Genomic DNA, 24692 nt, shown 5'->3' on the forward strand with positions numbered 1-24692 from the left:
TCATTTTCATAGTTTTGTTACTGTTTTATAGAATAGGTCTGATCTTACTAATACCTTGTAAGTCTTATTTTTTAATACCTTAGTACTGTAGAAAGCATGTGAGGAACTGAGATATGGAAGTGGTCACTGATCTTGTGGAATTTGGTCTAATGGGGAAAACAGACAAATAATTGATGTGGTCATATTGTGACAAGGTTTTGGCTTCACTGTTATTAACATCTTTAGGAAGGAGGCAAGAAGAAATTGGAGATGATCTGTATCAGTGATTGATGTTTCCCCCACTAATCCAGACTTTACTTCAGAGCTTTAGAGCCAGCTACAGCATATCTTCACCCGGAGGTCTCACAGATACCTTAAGATCTGGCTTGTCCTTGTATAAAACAAAACCAAATAGAAAACAGATCATTTCATATTGTCATCATCTTTTATCCAATTATACAAATGTATGGTACATCTCTCTCTTCTAATTCTCATGACTAATCTCTTCAGTCTATCCTATCAGGATTTTGGGGGACAGTAGTATGGGGAGTTGGACAATAACTGTGTTTGAATTCAGGGTCTTGGGCTTTCTTACCAGACAGGTTTTCTGTGAGTGATGCTTCTAGGTTGGTCTTTTTGCTGGTTATTTTGGAGTTTCATATTTTGGAGTTTTCTGCCTGGGCTAGCTTTGAACCATGATACTCAGGATCTTGGTCTCCGGAGGAGCTAGAACTGCAGGAGTGAGCCATGGGTTCCTGAGTTATCCTATGTTTTGACTCCTGTGTATCTCTGTTGCTACCCAATCAGTCAAAGATGCCATTAGTCTTCCTTAGTCTGGTGGAATATTTGTTTATGCAGTCTCTTCCATGTCCACTTTCATTTACTTCCATTCTACTTCCAAGACTGCAGTCTTGGGATGATTTTCCAAGAGACAGTATCTTGGAGTTTTGCTTTGTTTTTATTGTCTTTCTTCCCTCCAACCCATAATCGCCAGTGATTAAATTAAGACTCATACGTGGTTTAGCTAATATATTATAATAGACACCTAAGTAAATACTATAGTGAATGAATATCACAAAAAACATAAATCTTTGTCATAATGTATATTAAGCAGACAAACAGTTAAGACAATAAATCATAAGGACAGAATCAAAGAAATACACATATTAATGCTGATATTTACTGTAAGGAAATGATCATCACACAGGGGTCATTTTGAAAGTTATTTAATAGTAGATGAATTGGCTGTTACAAGGTCCAAAGCCAGGCATGATAGCTCATTTCTGTAATCTCAACACTTGGACGCTACTGCAGGAGGATTGCAAGTTCTAAACCTTTCTTCATAGCAAGTCAGGCCAAAGTGACAACCACATTCTATATTCTATATATGTGAATGTGTATGTATTAATTAATGAGTTAAATATTTTCAGAGTTTTTAGGCTTATAAAGGAAACTAAAAATATCGAAAATCAAATTGAAGTGCTAAAAGTTCAAGTATATTTCAAAGGTTTTTCAAGTTGGAGTAGCCATCAAAACAAAGTTTCTTGAGTTAATTGTTACAGAGTTGCATGACTTCTGTTAGTTTTCTATAAGATTCAGCATTTGGGTAAAATTTTGTAGCTTATTTGAAGAATTTCATTTGCAATCCTTTGGTATGTTCTGATCTTTTTCATTATGTTTTAAAGAAATAAAGCCTAACACCATGAAGGATGAGAGTCCCTTTCCATTCTGCAGAGGCTCTAATACAGATTTCTTCTACATATGACACATCTGCATACTGACATAGGGGATTTCATTGTTACATGTCCGTATATGTTTAAAGTATATTCCACTCTCATCCCTTCTATCTCTTACTTCTCTCCTCCCTTCCCTCCCAAACCGATTTAGTGGGTTTCATTGTTCTGTTTTCATAGATACAGTGTGCTTTTGACCATATTCATCCTCATTCATCCTCATTAACATCCTAGTTTTTTTAAACTACCAACATTTCTTGCTTCGCCTAGGAATTCTGTTTCATTTTCTATAAATTGAAGTCCAAGATATGCCTATATTCTATTACCTTACTTACACTTGTATGGCTCTGAGGAGGTTACTTAAACTTTCTTCACAAGGTTGTTCTGTACTTTCTATACAAGGTTGTTGTATGAGTTAATATAATTAAAGCACTCGAAAGACTGCTTAGGTAGATCTGTTCTCTGTATACTTTATTTCCCCAAGAAACTTGAATAAAGTTTACAGCATTGTTGATACAGGGCCCTGAAAGAGCATTCAAGTGAGTTTAAATAGTAGTGTTCATTTTTCCTTTATCCTGTAGGTTTAATATGCTGCCATGTGCATTTCCTGAAAAGTTACTTTCTCTTTCTAGCTCTGTGTATGGTCATATGAATTTACATTGTCATTGTCATTTACTATTTATATTTATTATGTTTCAATTGACTTGTCTACCTCCTTTCCCCCCACTTGGGAGTTTGTTCAGAATAGACTACCACATCTTGCCCAATTCTCTCTCTCTCTCTCTTGATTAGTGCTGGATTTTACTAACCTCGACCAAATACTTTTCTCAAATGTTGTAAATCTAGATCCAAAAATTAAAAAAATATGTTTTAAAAATGTGTTCTTAATCTCTTGTATCTTTGACTCATTATTTAGGAAATAGAGAATGAATATATAACCTAGAGGATCTTTTGGATGAAATTAATATTTGTGTAATAGAATTTGGGACTAGAAGCCCCCAATAAATTGTTCTCATAATTATCTTTTCTTGTGCTACCTTTATTCAGTGACTTCCACAATTAAAGCCTTGGAAATTAAAGGCATTGATGGGAATAAATTAAATCTTAGCCTTAGCCTTAACAGAATTTGTTTATGGCATTTGTTTAGTGAACGCCAGAGGAAAGAAAATGTCATTTAATTTTAATCTCTGCTGTTGATGTTGTGATCATGATCAACAGACATGTTTTCATATATTACCTCTTGAAAAAATATTCTAAGTTTTTCTTAGTATTCTATCTCTCTTTTTAAAAAAAATTTTTTTTTTGGGGTCCGGTCGTGGGGCCTGAACTCTAGGCCTGGGTGCTGTCCCTCAGCTTCAGCTCAAGGCTAGGGCTCTACACTTGAGCTACAGCACCACTTCTGGCTTTTTTTCCTTTTGCTTATGTGGTGCTGAGGAATTGAGACTAGGGCCTCAGGCATGCAAGGCAAGCGCTCTACCACTGAGCCACCTTCCCAGCCCCTCTATCTCTTGACAAAATAATTTTAAAGAAAAGGGTTGAAGTGAAGAAGGCAGTGTTTATATATGTATGTATGTCTTTAAGAGCTACCAGAATATGACTTTTAAGATGACATTAAAATTATACTTTTTTAAAAACTAGTTTTGAATTTTTATTCTTGGGGTAGATTTTATTATTTCTTATTGGCCCTTTTTATGGCGATTCTGAACATATGTTTATGAGATTTAAATACTCATATACTATATACCTAATACTTAAATACTTGGTATATACTTAAATACTCATATACTTACATCTCAAAAAGACTTATTCTATAGAAATGGTTCAAAAAAGACTTATTCTATAGAAATGGTTCATATCATGTAGCAGTTCTTAGTAGAAATCTATACACATTTGTGTAGACCCAGAGCAATTCTTAATTAAGTTATAATATACACTTGAGAGGAGTAGTAATCGTTCTGTTATTACTTACCACATCTCCATCCAGCTGGTAGAAAACTTACAATAACTCTTTGTCCCACAAAAAAAGACTTTTTAGTTACATCTCAAACACGACAGATTTCAAAGTTAATTTTTAAGTATTTAGAGGCTCTGTGTATGTTGATAAGTATTTTTAGTCATACTTTTTTAATTTAATAAAATGAATTTTTAAATTAATATTTCTATTTCAAACATTTTATGAAAGTAATAAAGTATTCCTAACCATTAATCTTCTAAAATTCATTGCAAATTAAAGACTGTTATACCTCAGGTACATTTCAAATTAATAGGTGTTTTTTGGGTTTGTTTTTGAAACTGTCTGTAGCACAGGCTGGCTTGGAATTTGCAGTGTACTGCTTTTATCTCCTGAGTGCTGGGATTCTATGCACACATCACCATGCCCTGTGTAAATTAATTTTGAAAATAATTCCATGGCAGGCAAAGTTATGTCAAACACTACTCATGGCCCTCTCATTTCCAGCAATATTTTTTTTTTTGCCAAATTGTTTGAGTCTTTGGAATCTCCTAAAAAAGTAGAGAGTCACATAAGCATTATGTTAGTCATATTATGCTTGATTTTTTTCATAGCAAAGAATACAGTTGGTTAAATTATATGTAATTGCTTTAAAATGTAAATGGATGTTTATAAAATGAATATTTAGAATCTTCCTTTTAAACATAGCAGTGACATGATTACTGGGTTCTTACCTACTCGACAGCTATGTCAAACACTTGAATACTTAAAAGAGCAAGCCACCTAAAATAAGTAAAGCATTTGATTAAAGATTACTATGATGTACATTTTTTAGAAGAACTTGGTGTCATTATTGTGTCTTACTATCTAGCATCAAAACAGAAGAGGTATTCGGTGTTTTCAAATAAGTAAGTTTCAGTGTATAAATCAACACAGATGTTGATTACCACAATGTTGTTACCACTGTATCTAGTGCCTTCAATAATTGGCACATAACAGGTACTCAGAAGGTTAAATCTGTGTATTGATATGTCAGAAAAGAGGAGAAAAATCTTTTATTAGGACACTGAGATGTCCTCTGGTAACATTTTTATATCTGTATCTGGGCTTTCTTTACTCCTCTAAATCTTTCAAATGGGCTATTATTTTTACACATCCTTCTAGTTGGTAGTAGCCCTTCTACTTCTACATATTCTACTTCTATAGATTCAAAATCAAAATGTTCTGTATTAGAGCCTGCTTCTTAGAATGAGGCTCTGAATCTTGGGCTTGTGGAGAGATTAGTAGGGGAGAGGAATGTTGGTAGAACACAATGACAGTTTTCCAAGAAAGCTATATATTTTTGAATGGCAGAAGACTTTCTGGCCACCTATTGGTGGGAATCTATGAATTGTATCTGTTTGCTTACCTACTTCCCCTGAGACTCACTGTCTTGAATTTTTGTAGAAGTATATTTAATAATGTTTAACAATTCCTTATGTACTATTCCTCTGTATACTGTATTCAAGAATACAACTTGCTTAGATGTATGATTCTTGATATGTGTGCCTATTGAAATAGAAAGACCTGGGCTGGGAAAGGTGGCTCAGTGGTAGAGTGCCTGGCAGGCCCCACAACCGACAAAAAAAAAAAAAAAGAAAAGAAAAAGAAATAGGAAGACCTTTATTAGTCGGCGTTTGTAACTAAAATAAAAAGTCAGCAGTCTTCCTACCCACACAGTAAAGTTCTCCTTGTACAGAAAGACTCTTTGAGCTCTTAAATGGGCAGATGAGTCATGACAGGAAGCACTTTTGAAGAAGACATTACTAATAAGTCAAATGACATTTTAATTCTAGTTTTAAATGTTTGAATTAGGAGAAAGAGCCCCTCATAGGTTATCCTACAGAGAACCTTCCAAGACCAGTAACTATTGTATAGATGTTGTTATTCATCCTACAAGTTTATAATGGTAATACTCCTACCTGTATCCCAAGTCCACAAATGGGAATTTCTTCTTTCTCCTCAACACTTAACTAAACTTCCATCTTTTAAACTTTTATGAAATCTTCATGGATTATTTAAATAATTTCTCCATTTTTCTTACCTACTCTACCCAATTTGACAATTCATATTTAGTCAGATAATTATTCTGTTAGTTTCTTATCATGCCTCCTGGGGGTGGAAACTTACTGTAATATTAGGGTCCTCCAAAGCATCTTGTTGACATTAGGGTATAACAGGCCAATTTCCCCACGTTTGCTACCTGCAAGAAAAACATTATAGAGACCAAAACAATCTTTTCATGAAATAAACAATTAAGATTTACCAGTACTTTTTATGTATATTATCTATACAACACTTTTCCTTCTTAAGTTTTATTTTCTCTTTATGTACACTTAGCCACTTCATATCTAATAGAAATCAGAAAGATATAATGAACTTGGGAACTAGAGCTAGCATTTAACCATGCACAAGGCCCTTAATTTTCTAAATTCTGAGTACTTTCTAGAATTTTATTGTGAGTTCTAAGTCAAAGGGTGTGTATATCACCTTCCTCTTTCTTCTTAATTGATTATAAATTTAATGGAGGAAAAAGTCTAAAATCATAGATTTATTCTGTGCCTGAGTGCACAAACCACACCTTATCAGTCAGTGCTGTTACCTATTTACATCAGTGAAAATGTAAATGCTGGGCATACTTAATATTTTAATTGATTGATAGAGCAACTGTAATAAAATGGGTTTATTAACTTGCCAATTTTAGTTAAGAGCCTTTGAATAAGAACTAACATCCCAGAAAGTTAATGACAGTGACTTACTGAAGTTTTGAAAAGATTCTTTCAGCCTCAACATGCTTGACATTCTTTCCTTTGATGTTGCATTTTGAATTGTCTCTAAATTCTGTGCTTGGGCAAGACAGCTAACTGTAGATGGTTTCCCATGGCTTTCCAGATTAGAGTGTTAGGAAAATAATAAAATCACCAACACAAAAATAGAAACATACCCTCTTGCTATTATAAAGTGGAAATGCATTTTTAACTATTAGCAAGGTAATGAAAACAGTAATAGTACCATCAGCTTTAATAAAAAATTTATATACTACATATATTAAGAAGTGTACTTGGGGCTGGGAAGGTAGCTCAGTGGTAGAGCGCTTGCCTTGCATGCTTGAGGCCCTGGGTTTGATTCCCCAGCACCACATAAGCAGAAAAATCAGAAGTGGCACTGTGGCTCAAGTGGTAGAGTGCTAGCCTTGAGCTGAAGAGCTGAGGGACAGCACCCAGGCCGAGTTCAGGCCCCACGACCGGACACCCCCCCCCAAAAAAAAAAAAAAAAAAGAAGTGTACTTTTCATTCTGTGAATATTTTATATCTTATACTTAACCAAGTAACACAGTAATTGCTGTTACTTACTTTTTTGTGTTGCCAGTTATTAAAGACTGATGATACTTGTTACATACTATTTTTCAGGATTCCCTACAAGTAAAATTAAGATGTGAACTTTTCAGGAGTAGGTAATAGAGGAGAAAATAATGCCACTGAGCTATAATAATAGAACTAGTAATAGTAATGATAATAGAACAGTAAGAGATCTATATATGTATAACATGGAAATGACGATGGTCATGGTAAGTAAAAATTGTTGTCTTTGTGTCGCCATGTTTATATTTTTGACATGATTAATAAGATTTTAGGTTTTTCTCATTGTGTATGTTTGGGTTCTATGATTTTTTTTGTTGGTGTTTATAATCTTAACCTGCCCTTTTGACAAACCTTGTGCTCTATAAGAGCCATTTCTCTTGTACTGGCTCATGGATTAGTCATTGTGTTGCCTTTAACCCCTAGAGCTTTGTTCTGGGGGTAGTATATCATCATATCTCTGTGGTATATATTTTCTCAAGATTCTGCTGTCATCCACTTTTACACAGTTGGCTCAGTGCAATTGTGATGAGATGAACATTGGGTCTTAGGTGAACTGTATTTGAGGATTTCATTGTTGATCATTTCCCTTGCTAGTAAATTTTCAGTAGTGTTTACAGGTTGTTGTCATCAATACAAGACATGATTTTTAAAAAAAAAATAGAATGGGAAAAAGTATTGCCTGGCTGAAAATAACAAGAAAACAGAGTCAACTGTAACAAGAAACTATTTAGTACGTTGAGATACTCTGAAAATTGAGATGATATATGTCAGGCATAGTTGACTAGATAGATAATCCTTTCAAGAAATGCATATAACTTTCTAGCATAAGGTATAAAATACCTTTAAAAATATAATTTTATTGTTACTATAGGTGTGGTACAATCAGGTAATGAGTATGTTTCTTTTTGGACCAATGTCACCCCTTTCTTTGCTTTTCTCCAGTTTCTTCCTCCCATCCCTGTCTACAAATTGCATTGTTTATTTTCCACATAGAAAATAATTTTAACAATTACATCAATTATAGACTGACATAAGGTTTGAAATGTCTACCACAAGTGTAAGACAGATAAGTATGGATACAAACACATGACCTTTTGAATATTATATAACTAGAAACTTACATGAAATTTTGAAACTTTTAAATATCTTTTATTTTAGCAGAGCTTACCAAAAATAGGAATATGAGAATGCCTTCATTTGTATTGTTCATGTGTAGATTTTTGATAGTAATAAAATTAGATAACAGTTTTCACTGATAGTATTTTAAGAGAGTGCTAAAAAATCATTCCCGAATGGAAGCCATTGTATATGCAGGAATTGTGGTAATATAAAAACTTCTTAAATATTCTTTTTGTACTATTTTTATTTTAAACTATTAAATATTTCATCTATTCAAAATAAAACATGAACACGTATGCTTACATATAAACAAATATTTGTGGAAGACAAATAGCACTAGTAAAAGGTAACCATGAAAATATTCCTTTCAATATACAAAATCTTGGTATTTTCTTCTATAACCTTCTAGGTTTTGAGAAAGTGCCCCTTATTTATGTTGGTTTCTGTTCCTAGACTTTGGAAAGGTCAGTCAGCTAGAAACAGAACAAGATTTTAGTTGAAGTCAGTGTATGTATGCTATGATGTCACTTGTTTTCTACTTTGATGAAAATCTAGTTACCACTGACAAATTCTAGAGGCAACTTCAGCCATTAGTTCTTTCCTTCAGATAGCCTAGAACAAGGCTATTTGTTGTTCTTTCCTAAATCATGAGTGTTCTGACCCCCTATAAGAATAAGGCTTTATTGGTCTATTTCTAGCAAGTAGGTTATTTTTTGCTTGAGAGTATTAGATTTCAATTTAAAAAGCATTTCTCTATGAAGTGAGCTAATTAATTATGTTGAAAACTAACTTTCACTGAGTTTGTGTGACCATGTTGTTTCTGAGGGAAAAGGGTTTAAGGATCATGTAGATTTTTAAAAAAGATACTAGAATCTAATTTCTAGGATAGTCAACAATATTTCTTTATAAAAATTTTGCACTATCTTATTTTCATTTTAAACTAAGATATTACATTGGTTTAATCTTTTTTAACATTTTTATGTAGTTTTTATTTTACTGAAATTTAAATGGCTGTTTGCATATCATAATTGTATACATTTACTTTTTTATTTAAATATTTTATTCACTATTTGAAATTATTTTAGTCATTTGCCTTCATTGCAGAAAAGCACTAAAATGTATTAAGTTTATATAAGTTTTTTCTTTTTTTCTAAGGAAACTTTGTAAGGACCTTAACTGTAGGTACATAGTTTATACACTTGTAATAAAGAATGTTAATGGAGAGAGGGTAGAAGTTAATTAACTAGGCCCTTAATAATAGACCTTTCTAGTCCAAGGAATCTTATAATTGCATTGGAAACTAGTTGTGTAGCAAGTTGGAAGATGAAATATTTACATTTCTATGGTAGTTGTTCTTAAAAAGATGTCTTCAGGCGAAGCTGGCATCTTTATTATTCTATTAAATGCCTTTTTAATGATAAGCAGTGTACATTGTTAAAGTAATTTTGCAGATACAAGTCCAGTGCTTCCTGTTGACCTAAGATTAGCAAATAAGGACAAGACCCTCCTTCCAAAAAGCACCTAGCCTTTCAGAGAGACTTTATGCAGTGGTTTAGTTATGTGTGTGTTAAGTCTCATGGTTACTAAGAATTGATGGAGTATGTGGTTATTTTCTTGAAAACTGAATTTTGAAAGAATGAAATGGAAAAGCATAGGGAATGTTTTCATCAAGTTTGCAATATAAGAGACATGCAAGTTGAAATGGAACTTGTTTCATGTTTCTGCAAATACTGTGTATTCCAAATGGATTTACTTTATTGTCAGTTTCCCCAAATAGTATTTAATTTTTCCTTTTTGATATTGCCATTTGGTACCATCCAAGCGGTTGAAAGAGCTGACCAGACTGTGCCAGCGTTGCTGTAGGGCGACAGTTAATAAAAATAGCTTGCTTTGCCTCTTCCTTGGAAGGGGCGGCATAAGAATACATTTCATTTCCAAATGTTTCTGGAAGGACTTATTTGTGGGAATGGTGCGTGCTCTTTAAGACTCTTAACAAATACAGATTTACAGAATACGAAAATAATCTGCTGAAAGTTTGAAAAGGGAGAGGGGCTGTCGTGTGGGGGCGGTCTCTGCTGCCCACATCCTCCCTCTGTTCAGTGCGTTGTGTGCTTGCTTACGAAGGTTCCCTGGAGCGGATCACCATATAATTGATGTGCAGTCTGCATTGCTGAATCCTGGACTGCACCATTCTGTGTTCAAGGGAAGATGTAATCTGATCCCTCTGCTGCTGAGGGAGGAATCTGTTCAGTCAAGGCTTTGACAGGGCACCGTCTCCTCCAATAATCTTCTCGGTTCTCTCTCATTATTCCCTCGAGTTCTCCTCAGTCAGGCTGCATGTATGTATGTGCGTCCCGAGAAGCGGTTTGATACTGAGCTGCATTTGCCTTTACTGTGGAGTTTGGTTGCCGGTTCTGCTCCCTAATCTTCCTTTTCTGACGTGCCTGAGCATGTCCACATTAGAATCTGTGACATACCTACCTGAAAAAGGTTTATATTGTCAGAGACTGCCAAGCAGCCGGACACACGGGGGCTCAGAATCACTGAAGGGGAAAAATACAGAAAATATGGGTTTCTACGGCACATTAAAAATGATTTTTTACAAAGTAAGTAATCTGTTTTCTTACTGTGCTGTGTGATTGTGTGTGTGCCTGCCTGGGAAGGAAAATCTGTATCATCAGAGATGGCTGCAGTATCCTCTAATTTTGGTGGGTGTCTGGATGTCTGGTATTCTGCTTTATTTCATGACTGTAAGCAAATGATGGAAAAGCAGCATGAGCTAGAAAAAAGCCTTAAATTTAAAATAAAATGTACATTTTAATCTGAGAATTTCTCATTAAAATTGTAGTCAGACTTCAGAAACGTGGCTCCGTTAGATGCTGACCTGGAAATACTCTCTCCTTAGTCGGCTTTTAGTGAACCATTTGCCTTCAATTTTCCTATACCTTATATGTTTCTTTTCTCATTACTTGACTCTTAACATGTAGAATCACTAAAATATTTGGGATATATATTTAAAGAGGAGGCATGATACTTTCCATGCCTCTCAAAAATTGCAGAATTAAATTTTGGTTATAAAAGAGTATTTTTCAATAAACAGTACAATATTTAAAAGAGTTCTGTCGCCATTCAGAAAGTGCTTTATTTTATAAAATTTAAAAATAAAACCCCTTTCTCAGTGTTTCTTTAATATGTATTTTGGGCATTTTTAAAAAATTCATTGAGAGGTTTCTAAGATGGAAATAAAGTTTGCCTTTACTGGCAAATGGCATTAACACCACTGTATTTACAAGATATACAGAAGTTCTGAAAGCCAGTATTACAGACTTAATTGGAATGAATATCAAAGTTTCTTGTAAAGATTATGAAAATATTCTGTGAAAGTTATTAAAATATTTACTGATTGACCTTCCTGATGTGTTCGTTTATAAATATGATACAAATACATGTGTGTGTTCCTACAGCTTATATACATGAAAACATGTGGCTGCCTGCGTGCTTTTATATTAATTATGTTTAAAAAAATAAAATCAGAGAAAGAAAAGAATGGCTTTTGGACCTAATCTCTTTAACACAATGTAATAAGTGCAGAAAGTTCTAAAGAAAGCAGACCAGTTCCATTTTTCCCCCCAGTAGTATTTCACAAACTGAGGTATAAATTGTGGATAAGCTTGTTGTACCCTCACGTCCAGCTCTAATGTCCTAAGTCATCCTTTATGGATAAGAAGATTTTCAAAAACATTCTAAGTCATCCTTTAATGTATAAGAAGACTTTCCTTTCATGGGGGCTGAAACAATCATTATCCAGTCTTAAAAAGATTTTGAGTCTTTTTGGTTCTCTTTAGTATTCATATTGTATCATTCTGTTTTATGGTGTTCCCATGTGAAGCAATAGGCTGCTGAAAAATAAGGTTTTCAGCTACTATAAAAATGAGCATAGCTGTCTATTCTCTATAACTTAGAGTAAAACAGTAATTAATTTGTGGGTACAAATCTGAAATGGAAAAAAGTTGCATCTTACCAGATCTTATTTTCTGGCTTTAAAATAAACGTATAGTCGATGACCTCGGTTAAACTGATAGTGAAATATGAAAACAAGTATTTCAACATTGATAAAATACAATTCTGAATATATTACTAGTATAACAGCATAATAAAACATGTTAAAATGTTAATATTGGGTATATATTTTAAAGGACATAATTTATTTTCTTAAAATACTTTTTTTGGTTCAATTATTTGTCCTATGTGTAGGAGCTGTACTCTATAGCTTTATTATACCATCTCCAAATCTATTGTGATGAATTTACTATTTTTTAACTGTCCATATTTATTATGATTATAACAAAGTTCCAAGATTATATATATTGCTGTCTTTACTCTTTTATATAATGATATGAGTGTTTACAATTCAGTTAGCTACTCCTTATTTCTGGTTTGGAAATTTTGAATTCTATTCCTTTCTTAAAACATGTTTTTAAAAGAAAAACAGAGATTAGAAAGGAAGGCATGGTTTTCTTGTATGTGGATGAACATGAGTTTTTTAAATGTTGGTTATTCAACTGGAAAAGATAAGTATATGATTCCCAAGGATTATATATGATGAATATCAGTTTTTAAATCAAGAAGCACTGCCCTTCTAGACAGAATACCCCAGGGATAATTTACCTTTCAAGACTCTTAATAGTAAAACAACATGGGGCAATTGAAAAATATGATACATTCGTTTTCTGTATTAATTACCAAATTATCACTGTAATCACATGAAAAATTTAAGTTTTTAAATATGAAGAATCCTAACTCAATAGTTAATAGTTAAACAAGTGACTTTAAAAAAAAGCACCAAACTATGTTATTTGTTTTACTTTATAGATGAAAAGAAAGTTGGACCATGGTTCTGAGGTCCGCTCCTTTTCTTTGGGAAAGAAACCATGCAAAGTCTCAGAATATACAAGGTAATATTAACTATCGTAATCTACTCTCCCATAGTCGTCATTTGTTTTAAAGTTGGTTCTGAAAACATTTCTTTCCTTTTATCCTTTTGAAGTAACACTACCAGTAATGTTGACTGAAATTAGGAAGTAATATCATTTAAATGAGGGAAGAAGGACTGCCATTATATTTTGCATTTTGTACTAGCACATTGACGTAAGATACAAGCAAAAGTTCTTTTGTGAACAAAAATTTTTAAATATGTTTTTAAGGAATTCTCAGAAGTAAACTAAAGTATGATGAGTATGAGCAAATGTATCTTGTTACTATAGCAACAGCTATTCTATGATGGATATTTTTATGTATGCAAAATTGAAAGAATATTTCTGAAATAAACATCTCATGCAAATTCCTACTTCGTGAAATTAATGTGTTAGAATTTACTTTTATTAGCTTGGTAGCTATTATGTTTTAACCACATACATTTCTATACCAGTAGAATAGTTTCCATAACAACTAAACACAATTGTAGTCTTGTTTCTTGCTTTAGTCCATCATTTTTGGATTTTGCATCAGTATAAAACTTTTCCCACTCTCACGCTAATTAGGCTAACTTAAGCACAATATCTATTTCCCAGCCAATTAAAAATGGCTTTGAATGTTACTTGGAATGCTATATTTCAAAATTTAAATAACAAAAGTATCTTAAGAACCTTTTTGGTCCCTTTTTTTTGTCAGTTCTTCAAGAAATTAATCAGAAGTTAGCAATGAAGACTTCCACAAAATATCTTGATTTAGTTATTTTTATTTTATAAGTTGCAATGACATTAACACTGCCCAGGGTATAAGATTAAAAAAATTATTACAGTTTTACATAAGAGCTCTTTGCCCCAAACAGAGGACCAATACATTTTTACTCAGTTAGGGATAGTATATTTTCAAATGCTCGTTTGTGAACTTTACACATCCTTAGTAGGATAATTTTACATAGAAAAATATAAAGAGATGACACTGATGAAGATGTTGAAGACAAAGCTCTTACTTATTCAGGATCTGCTTTTCTTTGTGGTTTTAATGTGTGTGTGTGTGTGTGTTAACTGTCTCCATTCCTCTGTCTGCCTTTTGACAATTTTGCTGTGTTTTGGTGCTTCACAGATGGGTGTAGGATAAAGAGACAAATAAAATCTAAACTTCATTTCTTCAGGTCTTGACAAAATATTTGAAGAAAAAGTTGAGTGTAATGTTAAACTACTACTGGTAATTTTTAAATATTTAGATTCCAGTCAGCTACGATATAATGGTCTTATATTAATATGATTCCAGGATGAGATATTAAGTTCAGTTTTTATGGTAGTTTATAATTAATGAGTGCTAGATTCTTATTAAAGAACACATTTAAGTGAAATTTGATTTATTTGCTTAATTTTTGTATTGAGAAAGTAACTTTTTTAACAGTAGCTTACCAAAGACCCAATAACAAATTTCTTCCCTCTTCTTTTAAAGGTTTTGTCAGTTACTAATGCTATATATTTGATGTTTTATTATATTTTTGACACATTTTTGACAGGTGGTAACATGAAACTGATTTTCTATTTTTTCTTTAGTAAATTTTAACACATTTTAAAGAAAATGCATTTGAAAAAAGGAAGGATAGATTTACTTGTTGAATATAAATATGAAATGTATAAATGTTAAAAAATTTTAAAGGATAGGTATGAAGATTTTCCTATAAATTATGATGGTTGAGGTTGAGTTGAACAACAACAAAACAGGAAATAAAAATAGAAATTTGTTTAATTGGTAATTTACCAGATTTGATTACTTACTAGTTGGTTCTCAACTATGATAATACAATTTGCATGTGTTCTTTAGACTTTAGTACTTAGTGAATAGAGGATTATTCCAGAAGTATAGTTTGTTAAGTAAACTTGCTTCTTTATAGTTTTTCAAGCAGTGATACTCAGTATTCTAATTTTTTAATTAGAGGAATTATAAAATATTGTATATTAATAGGCTAGCTATTATTATATTCTTTCTACTGGTTGCCATTGTTTAGAATATCTAGTCTTATTTTTCTTTTTGAAAAATTTCTGGTTTATTTGGCTTTCAGTTTCTCATCTTAAATTATTGATAAATATTTAGATGATCTTATTTAATTTTGCCCATAAGTTCTTTTTCTGCCTGTTTTGAGTAACTGTATTTCTAACCAAGACTAGTTCTGTCAAATGTATAGACTAAACTATAAGAATAAGAAAAATTAGACAGCAATAGTTAAATATTAGAAATTTGAAGCCATCTGAGGCAGGCTTCAGGAAGTATGTGATTAGTAATTTCCAAAACATTTGAGCGTTCACAGCTTTGATAGTCTCATACTTTTTTAATATAGTAAAATTTAGACTAAAGTGGTGTCACTGAAAACCATTCATAGAACTAGGGCCTACCTGTTGTAAGAAGAAAAACTTTTTTATTTGTTCATTTATTGGTAATTAGAGACTGAACACAGGGCCTTTTGTGTATGCTAATTACATGTTACCTTTAGTCCCAAGGAAATATGTTGACTTTATTTGTATATCAACTACTTGATCTTTTGCCCTTGAGATTTTTTTCATTTGGTTGCAGTTAGCTTTGCTGGATAGTAACAGGAGGGAGAAAACTTCTAAGAATAGCAGAGTAGGTTTTGGTATACTGCTCTTGAGAATAACCAAATAACGGACTAATTGAAATATGCCAGGTCATCATTCTTTTTAAATAACAGTTCATGATTCTTAATAAATATTTACCTTTGCTTCTATTATCATACTTTTTTTTCTTTTTGTAGTACCACTGGGCTTGTACCTTATTCAGCAACACCAACAACATTTGGGGACCTGAGAGCAGCCAACGGCCAAGGGCAACAACGACGCCGAATTACATCTGTCCAACCACCAACAGGCCTCCAGGAATGGCTGAAGATGTTTCAGGTCTGTAAACCCACTACTCGAAATGTTTTGCTTAATTGCTGCAAAATATTGAGGATTATTCAGCCTTAAAATCGAATGAAATGCTGTTATATACTATACCATAGATGAACCTTGGAAATACTATGCTTAGTGAAGGAAGGAAGTCCCCAAAGGGCACATGTTGGCCCTGTTCCTTCTGTTTATGTGAAATGTCCAGAACAGGCAAATCCATAGAAACAAAGCAGATGATTGGTTGCCAGACACAGAAGCAAGGGATTGGAATTGACTGCTATTAGGTGTAGGGTTTCTTGTTGGGTGATGGGTTCTGAACCACTGCAGGGTATACAATATCCTATGACAAATACCTTCAACAAAATGCTATTCAGAATAAGGAAAAACATTTTAAGTGTAATTATTAGAAAAGTCTAACTCTTTATTTTATATGCATTTGCATTTTTATTGCTTCTTTAAGACTTCTTATTTATGTTTAGATTCCTGGATTATTGTGCCACTGCTTATAAATTACTTATAAATCACACTGCTTATAAATTAGCAATTTAAGACTAATTTTAGAACTTGAATTAGTCACTGGAGGTAACTAACCTGTCACTATCCTAGTAGAGTTTGGCTTCTTCCCATCAGTGCCTAGACTGTCTGTACATGTGCTCAAATTCTAACTACTGTTTTACTAATATTTACATTTCTTTGACTATTTACTGGAAGATTGCTCAAAACCAAACCTGAATATTATTTATTTTATAATATATGAGTGTGTTCAAGCAAAATAGCATTGATTAAGTGCTCATCATTTCTTTGTAAATAATGTAGGTATGAGGTGAAAAATATCTGACATTAGCTACCACCCTAATGTAAAAATGATATATTTCACTATCTTGAATGATAGTTTGAATGGTTGGATGTAAAACAAATGAATAAGGAAATAATAATTCAGAAAGACCCTTGGATATATGGTATTTCAGATTTTTAAGATGTTTTCTCACATTAGTTCTAGTACTTCAAATACTTAGACATAACTAAAATAAATACTTATTTTCTTCTACAGCTGGAAGAACTTACTTGAAGCAGTGTTGCTTTTAAGTAGATTTAAAGTTACTTTCCTCCCTTCAAATGAGTTCAGAATCAGAAACACCTGAGAAATCTTTTCCCTTAATTAACTTTTTTGCCCCCTTTGTGAGGGGAAACTAAAAGGTTGGGGCTTTTGTTCTGAAAAGGATTTGGCTTTTCCCTGTTTGAGTGTCTCAATATGTCCTTGTTTGGTACAACTGAGTAGGTAGGGGGGTGGGACATTGCCGGCATCTAGTGAGTAGAGGCAGTGTAAAGAACAGTCTCCATCCCACAGCTAAGAATGACTGTCCAAAATGTCAGTAGTACTAAAGTTAAGAATACTATTATTATGAAAGTCTTTTAAGTCCTTCCTCTCCACCTATATTTTTTACCTCTAGTTTACATATTTTAAATTTTAGATTTTAATTTCTTTTCTATGTACATTCCCAGAATTTGAAGTTTTTATTGTTCCATCCTTAAAGGAAATGTATCCATCAACAAGAGGTGAAAATGAACTCAGATACCTACTTAAAAGCCTGGGAGATGGAATTGTGGTGTGTTGGCATGCTTGTGCATGCATTGAGTTTAAGTATCACAGTACTAAGAGTAGTACAGGACTGACTTTATGGCATTTTACCAGAATGACTGAAAAGCAAATGATAATTTTATTATTCTATGTAACTTAAAACGCTTATTTCATTTGTAAGGGTTTTTTCTTATTAGGAGGTAGTTCAGAATAAGATTTTAGTTTTTATGTAGTAGAGCCCATTTTTTCTAGTATTTTAGCATACCATAATTTTTTTTTAAGTCATTAATGGCGTTCACCAATTTTAAGGGAACATTTTGTAATAGTGATCTGTATTGGGGCACTTGCACTTTATTTTCAAGTATTTTAGAGCGTTTACTTGTTCAGCTAGCTTTTGATACCCTTGAGGAAATATCCAAATGTTATCACTTACCATATTTCATCAAATCTGAGACTCCATAGTTTCTTAGAAATATCTCAATTTCAGAAGTGTGAATTGTAAAACTCAAAAATACTTGTTTCTTGAGCTAGGGTTAGAAAATACATGTAATCCTAACAAGGATGAGAGTTCAAGGTTAGCCTTGGCTACATAGTGAATTCCAGGCCATTGTAGGCTACATAATAACTAAACAGCAACAACAAAACTAGGCCACAAAAAAAAAAAATTTGTTTCTTACACTCAGTGAAGGAGACTCAGTAAACTAATGAATGTGAGGCTAATGTTTGGTCCTATAAAAGTGTTTGGATGTTTTTCACATGAGAAGTAAATGAAGAAAACTTATTTTTAGTCAACAAATTAATGTGGAATTATCACTGCAGGTATTAACCTATAATTTTTTTGAGATAAATACTCTGCAGCAAACAAATTCATAGCCATAAAAGGTCAATTTGACAGGTAGATCAGGAACTTAATCTTCAGAGTGCCATATCTATCTCTGACATATCCGATCTCATTGTTCAGGGCTGTGCCAAAGTAACTAGGAATGAGTCACTTGCCTAAAGGCTCATAAGTACTTCAATGTCTAACTTGTAGGCAGATATAATTTCGTAGTAAAGTGGTGGTAAGTGTGAGCTGACCTCTAGTATAGCTGAGGGAAAATTAAACTGATGAGATTTCTACAGATACACTGCAGGGGCATTTAACATGTTTCTGTTGCATAACAAGCAAAATGGGAGATTTTGTCCGCTTACAGTCCTCCTGTTGCTCCTGAGGCAATGATACAGCATTGTTTTGGTCCAGCTCCATCTATTCTGACAAAATACTCCCAACTCAATTTGTAAATTGAATGAGAAACAAATGGTATGCCCTTTTGGATAAAGGAAATTGAAACAGACTGCTACTGCAAAATGGAAGTGCAAATTACAAAGAAAAATGAAAAAAGGGAATTTTGTACTGTTTTGAATTTTCAGTCGTCTTTGGTTCTCCTTTTTTTCCCCTTCATTTCCAGATTGTAAATTTTGAAAGAAAGTTCTTTTTTTAGTTTATGTAATTTTGGTGTTAATATATGCTTTCTCACTTGAAAATTTTAAACTAAAGGCATTAATGACAAATCAGCCTTCTTTCATGTTGGAATTTAGATTGAAAGGCATGTTGACAGAATAGTATGTATGACCTACACATCAAAAGCTTTTAGTTCAAATTTTGGATTTGCCGCTCAGTAAAAGGTGAAAGATTTGTACAATCTGAAGAGAAGCCAGATTTGGATTTGCTTCTTAGGAAGTGGATAATTTTACTGATGTTATGTAAACATTCCTTTTATTTTCATACTCCATGGGACAAATATATCACTAAGACTTTTTCAAGAGGAGGAAAATGTAAATTTGTTTAAAGCTTGGGAATGTAATGAAGAATCCATAAAATTTTTTTTTCCTTCATTGGTCAAGAAACAGCCTTTCAGTCATGTGTTTTCTGGTCTTAGGGGCTAACACTGGTTTTACTACTATTGTGAGAAACAAAAGATAAATTATATGGAAGTGTTACATGAGTATTTTTATCTTTATACTATTTTAGTAAGTTTTCTGAATATCTTCATACTATTTTAATAAGTATTTACAGCAAGCCCATAAATGCCCTTTAATAGTTCAAAGTTACAATCTTAGTATTAGAAATGATAAAGCTTACAATAATTTCCTTGATATTAAAATTAGGTAAAGCCACTATATTAAAGAATTACTCAAGTTCCTTGCTAACACTTAGAAATTGTGCATATATTGTATTTAAACCTTATTTTCTAGTCAACAAAAGATTAAAAACTACAGGATAGTGACAAAAGAATGAGTTTATTATTTCTTTGAAATGGTATTTGTACTGGGCTAGTCAGGAGACTGAGGATCTATGGAATGCTGAAATCTAAGCTAGCCCAGACAGTGAAATCTGTGAGAAATCTGTTATCTAAACTACCAGAAAAGCCAGAAGAGGATCTGTGTAATTCAGAGTGGTAGAGGGCTAACCTTGAGCAATAACAACTCAGGGATAGCTCCCACATCCTGAGTTACAGTATGATTAAGAAAATTTTCTAAACTTTATGTGGATGAGTTGAGGAAAGTCATCTATTTATACTGTTGCCTGTCTTTAATATTAAAATAGGAACAGACTGATTTTTTGTTTCTTTAGAAAGTAAAACATAAATCCTATTCAAGTTAGGTTCTGACATTGTTGAACATAACAACAATTTGAACTGGCCCATAGTAAAATGGGATCTGTTTAAGTACATTGGATAACCATGTGGAGGTCCTAGAGAACTGAGTTCCATATAACATTAAGGTGCAGTACCACCCAAGGTCTTAAAACCCTTTATCTGGATTGTTGTCACCCAAAGCAGTGGTCCCTGGGTTCTGGTGTGTACATCACATATGCCAGCACTATATAAGTTGCTTGGTTTGGTTATTTGTTTTTTAAATTTTAAATGTCCTCAGCCATATCCTGACTACTGAATCAGACCCTCAGGTATTAGTCTGGATTCTTCTACTCCTTGACCAGTATTTGGGAAACAAGCCCTTTATTTATGCTTAGATTAAGATTCTTCTCGCAGTTCTATAGTTTCCTAGTGAAGTCCAGGCTCCTGATCACAGTTCAGTGCCCCTTCTACTTATCTCTACCTGTGCACATAATTAACCTAACCAAAAAAATGCTATTTCCTTGGGGAATTTAAAAATTTATAATTTAGCCATAGATTAAGATTCTATTTCCTTGATTATTCTGAATCTGGAGTGTTTTTCCTAGCCTCATCAATATGTCCCCAAATTTTACTATGAAAGGCCAAAAGAAGAGCTTTTTTTTTTTTTTTTCTTATCCAAGACAATTTCTTTCCAGACAGAAGTAAAATAATGATCAATTATCCCTCACTTTGCTTTCACCAGAAGAAACCCAAAAAACCCAAGGCCCGAAGAGTTTACATTGTTACCTAATTAGTGACAATGTCTCCTTTTAAAAGTTGGGTTTCCTGATCCAACTTAATGCTGTATTCTGCAACTTCTCATTAAAGGCTGTTGTTGGTTTTGTTCTTTTGTTTTAATATAATTGTTAACTGCAAGGTTTTCAAGTTAATACATACTTCTCTTACTGCTCAATCATGTATGTTAGAAAATTTGAAACCATTCTTGAGCCAAACCAAGCAAGCAAGCCCCAAAGATACCATAAATATAAAAAAATATATTCTTTAGTGTTTTGAGATAGCATGGGTGTAGTCATACCTGAATGTTTTAGGATTCAAAACAAAGAATGCTTTTTCATGGAACTTTCATTCTAGTCAGTAGGTGGGTGGGTAAGCGGGGCAGGGGTTAGGAGGTTAGAAACAGTTGAAAGTTTTTTAGCACACCTAAATACTAGCTACTAAGGAGGCTGGGATCTGAAGATTGCCATCCAGAGCCAGCTGGAACAGCTAAGTACTTGAGACTCTACTTCCAACTAAACACCACCACCCAAAAAAAAAAAAAAATGCCACAAGTAGAGCTGTGACTCAAGTGATAGAGAGCTACCCTGAAGATTAAAATAGTTAAAGGACAGTACTCAGGCTCTGAATTCAAGCCCCAGGACTGGCCAAAAAAACCCCACCTTTTCAAACCTTTACCCAAAATATGAATTGGTTATGTATCTTTTATTCTAGTTCTTCCAGTTCTACACCCCATTCTCTAAAATATTGGTTAAGAGATACTTCTCAATCTGTTAGCATATACAGTCTGTGTAATGTATTTGGAAGTCTGTGAAATGTGTTTTGCTATTGAATACTTTTATTAAAGCTGAATTTTGATTGAGTTAGTGTAGTCTCTCAGTAGTAGTATACACAAACCCCATGATGTAAGTGGGGAGGAACAACATTAATTCCATCTCAGATCTTACAAGAAATATAAATCAACAAATCAGTGACTATACATTTTTATTTATAAACACACACACATATTCAGGTTTGGGTAGAGATTGGTTAGATTGTGAAACAGGTCAGTTTTGAGATATGCTTTAAGTAATAAGTTTCCCTTTCCCCTTCCCCTTCCCCTTCCCCTTCCCCTTCCCCTTCCCCTTCCCCTTCCCCTTTCCCCTCCCCCCTCATTCTCCTCCCCTCCCTCTCCCCTCCCCCCTCATTCTCCTCCCCTCCCTTCTCCTCCTCTACTCTCCCTCCCTCCCTCCCTCCCTTCCCTCCCTCCCTCCCTTCCTTCCCTCCTTCCCTCCCTCCCTCCCTCCCTCCCTCCCTCCCTCCCTTCCTTCCTTCCTCCCTTCCTCCCTCCCTCCCTCCCTTCCTTCCTCCCTCCCTTCCTTTCTCCCTCCCTTCCCTTTGTTCTTTTGTTCTCTTTCTTTCTTTCCTCATGGGGCCTGAACTCTGGGCCTTGGCATTGTCCCTCAGCTCCTTAGCTCAAGGCTAGCTGTGGTGACCTATGGTGAAAACCTTATTAAAACAAAATCCTGTCATGCCCACTAGAAAGAATATAGAGAAAGAAGAATCATCAATTAGAATTTCCTTTTTACTCTGTAACTCAAATGAATATTTCTGGAATAAAATTTTGGCATTGCAAGCTGTACCTTGGTGGTAGATGAACATGACAAAAAATATAATACAGAAATATTGTTCTGTCAGATCATGACTTTTTAAAGCCTTTACAATAAGATGGCGAACTTGACTACGCTGAATCATTACTTCATCAGTGGCATCTGTGCCTCTGTCCACACTTTTTTATGTCGTTCTGCCATCTAGACATGGCCATGAGTGATAGACATTTTCCTTTGTGAGTTTATAATTAGAGGCATCTGTCAAAATAATAAAAGTTTCTAATTCCTCTTTGGTAGAGCTGGAGCGGACCAGAGAAGTTGCTTGCTTTAGATGAGCTTATTGATAGTTGTGAACCAACACAAGTGAAGCATATGATGCAAGTGATAGAACCTCAGTTTCAACGGGACTTCATTTCCTTGCTCCCAAAAGAGGTAAGTTTCCTATTCATGTGCTTCTGGAGTCAAGGAATGCTTATGTGACTTTCATAAGCGGGTCTATTCAACAGATTCAGTTTTAGAAAAAACTAGCAAGCATCAAATTTGTTTCTGAGACAATGTAAAGTCAAGAATACCCATATATCTGTAATTGACGATAAGGTAGTATCAGTGTACATGATTTAGAAATGGTCATAACTAATTCATTGTAATTTGTAGGAGAAGTAACAGAAAGTAGGGGATGAGAAAGAGAGAAGGCAGAGAGAGAATAGGAGATGAGGACAGAGAGAAATACATACACATGTGAAATTCTGCATATTTTACAATAATTATACAATGCACATATGAGGAAAGAAATGCAGTTCAATATAATCACTAAACTATACTCTTGAAGGTAGTTACATTACTAAATGACAAAAATAAGAAAAAAAGTACCATTTCCAATTTGATGAAACTTGCTAGATAGAAATAGACAAACATAAGTGAAATGAAGTTAGCACTTCAGTTTTTCTTAGCACCAGTTTCTTGTTAATGCATGCATTTACTGGAATTGATCACTATTAATGAAGGAGATTTTACCTGTTGATTTAGGAGGGGGGAATGTACTTTTAACATCTTATTTGTTCTAGGTTTTTTTGCTGCTGCTTCTTGTTAATTACCAAACTTATTCTTCAGCCAAATAAACTAAAACATAGCCTTTTTTTCTATATGTCTCATAAATATTTTGGGCACTAATTATCATCTCCTGCACAAATTATCTTTGTGTCTGTTGGTTTCTGTTGACTTTACAGTTTCATAGATTGATAATACAGTGATGTCGAATTAGGCTTTGATTGACTGGTAAGTAGCAAGTCAAGTAGTTAATGAAATTAACAATTAAAGTACAATGTTGATGTGTGTATATGTATTATGTGTATGTATAAAAAGTGTCAGTGCACATAATAAATACACACCTCTTTATAAATAACATGTATACATATACTGAATAGTCTTGGATAGACAAACATCTTGTTTCATGAAGTTTTTTTGTTATTCATCAAAAATGTTAAGCTGAATACTGGTTAATAGTATAGTTTGAATATGGAAAATGCCAATAAATGATTAATGATTGACTCTATAAAGTGATTGATAGGGTGTAATTCCTATTTAAGAATTCAACAGAATAATTCAAGTCATGTTTTTACAACATGTATGACTTAAATAATAGTTCAATTTAATCCTTGTCTCTTAATTAAATAATAAACTTGATTGCTCTATTGAGATACATTTTAACTCAAATTTAAATTCTGTATTACTGCTTGAAAATAAACATGCTCAGAGGCTATTATCCCATACCTCTATGTGACCTGACCCAAAAAATCCTCATAAACAGTATTAAGTAACTAGAACCTATTACTTTTATTTGCTTATGGAATGGTTTAATAATAGGCAGTAGTTTTTCATGCTTGTAATTCTAGCTACTTGGGAAGGCTAAGATCCTGAAGATCTCTGCTTGAAGCCAGCCTGAGCTGAAAAGTCCAAAAGACTTACCTCCAACCAACCAGCAAAAAGCATGAGGCTGGGGGCTGGGAAGGTGGCTCAGTGGTAGAGTGCTTGCCTTGCATGCCTGAGGCCCTGGGTTCAATTCCTCA

At 33.6% G+C, this 24692-nt stretch overlaps 1 protein-coding gene across 9 annotated transcripts in view; it reads left to right on the forward strand.

Moving 5' to 3' along the window:
• The window catches only part of Fbxw7 (F-box and WD repeat domain containing 7), a 113239-nt gene that overhangs the window by 75754 nt on the left and 12793 nt on the right, over positions 1-24692 (forward strand). For 8 of the 9 annotated variants that reach the window (XM_042701640.1, XM_042701641.1, XM_042701639.1 and 5 more), the window contains 3 exons: positions 13056-13138; positions 15934-16075; positions 22924-23058. In XM_042701640.1, coding sequence (XP_042557574.1) covers positions 13056-13138; positions 15934-16075; positions 22924-23058 — 360 coding nt within the window. Of the gene's footprint in view, positions 1-10359; positions 10790-13055; positions 13139-15933; positions 16076-22923; positions 23059-24692 lie in introns of those variants that run through there. The other variant, XM_042701647.1, reaches the window with a different exon arrangement.

The sequence above is a fragment of the Dipodomys spectabilis genome, unplaced genomic scaffold (assembly GCF_019054845.1).
Source record: "Dipodomys spectabilis isolate Male_0828 unplaced genomic scaffold, ASM1905484v1 ptg000297l, whole genome shotgun sequence".
Lineage (NCBI taxonomy): Eukaryota > Metazoa > Chordata > Mammalia > Rodentia > Heteromyidae > Dipodomys > Dipodomys spectabilis.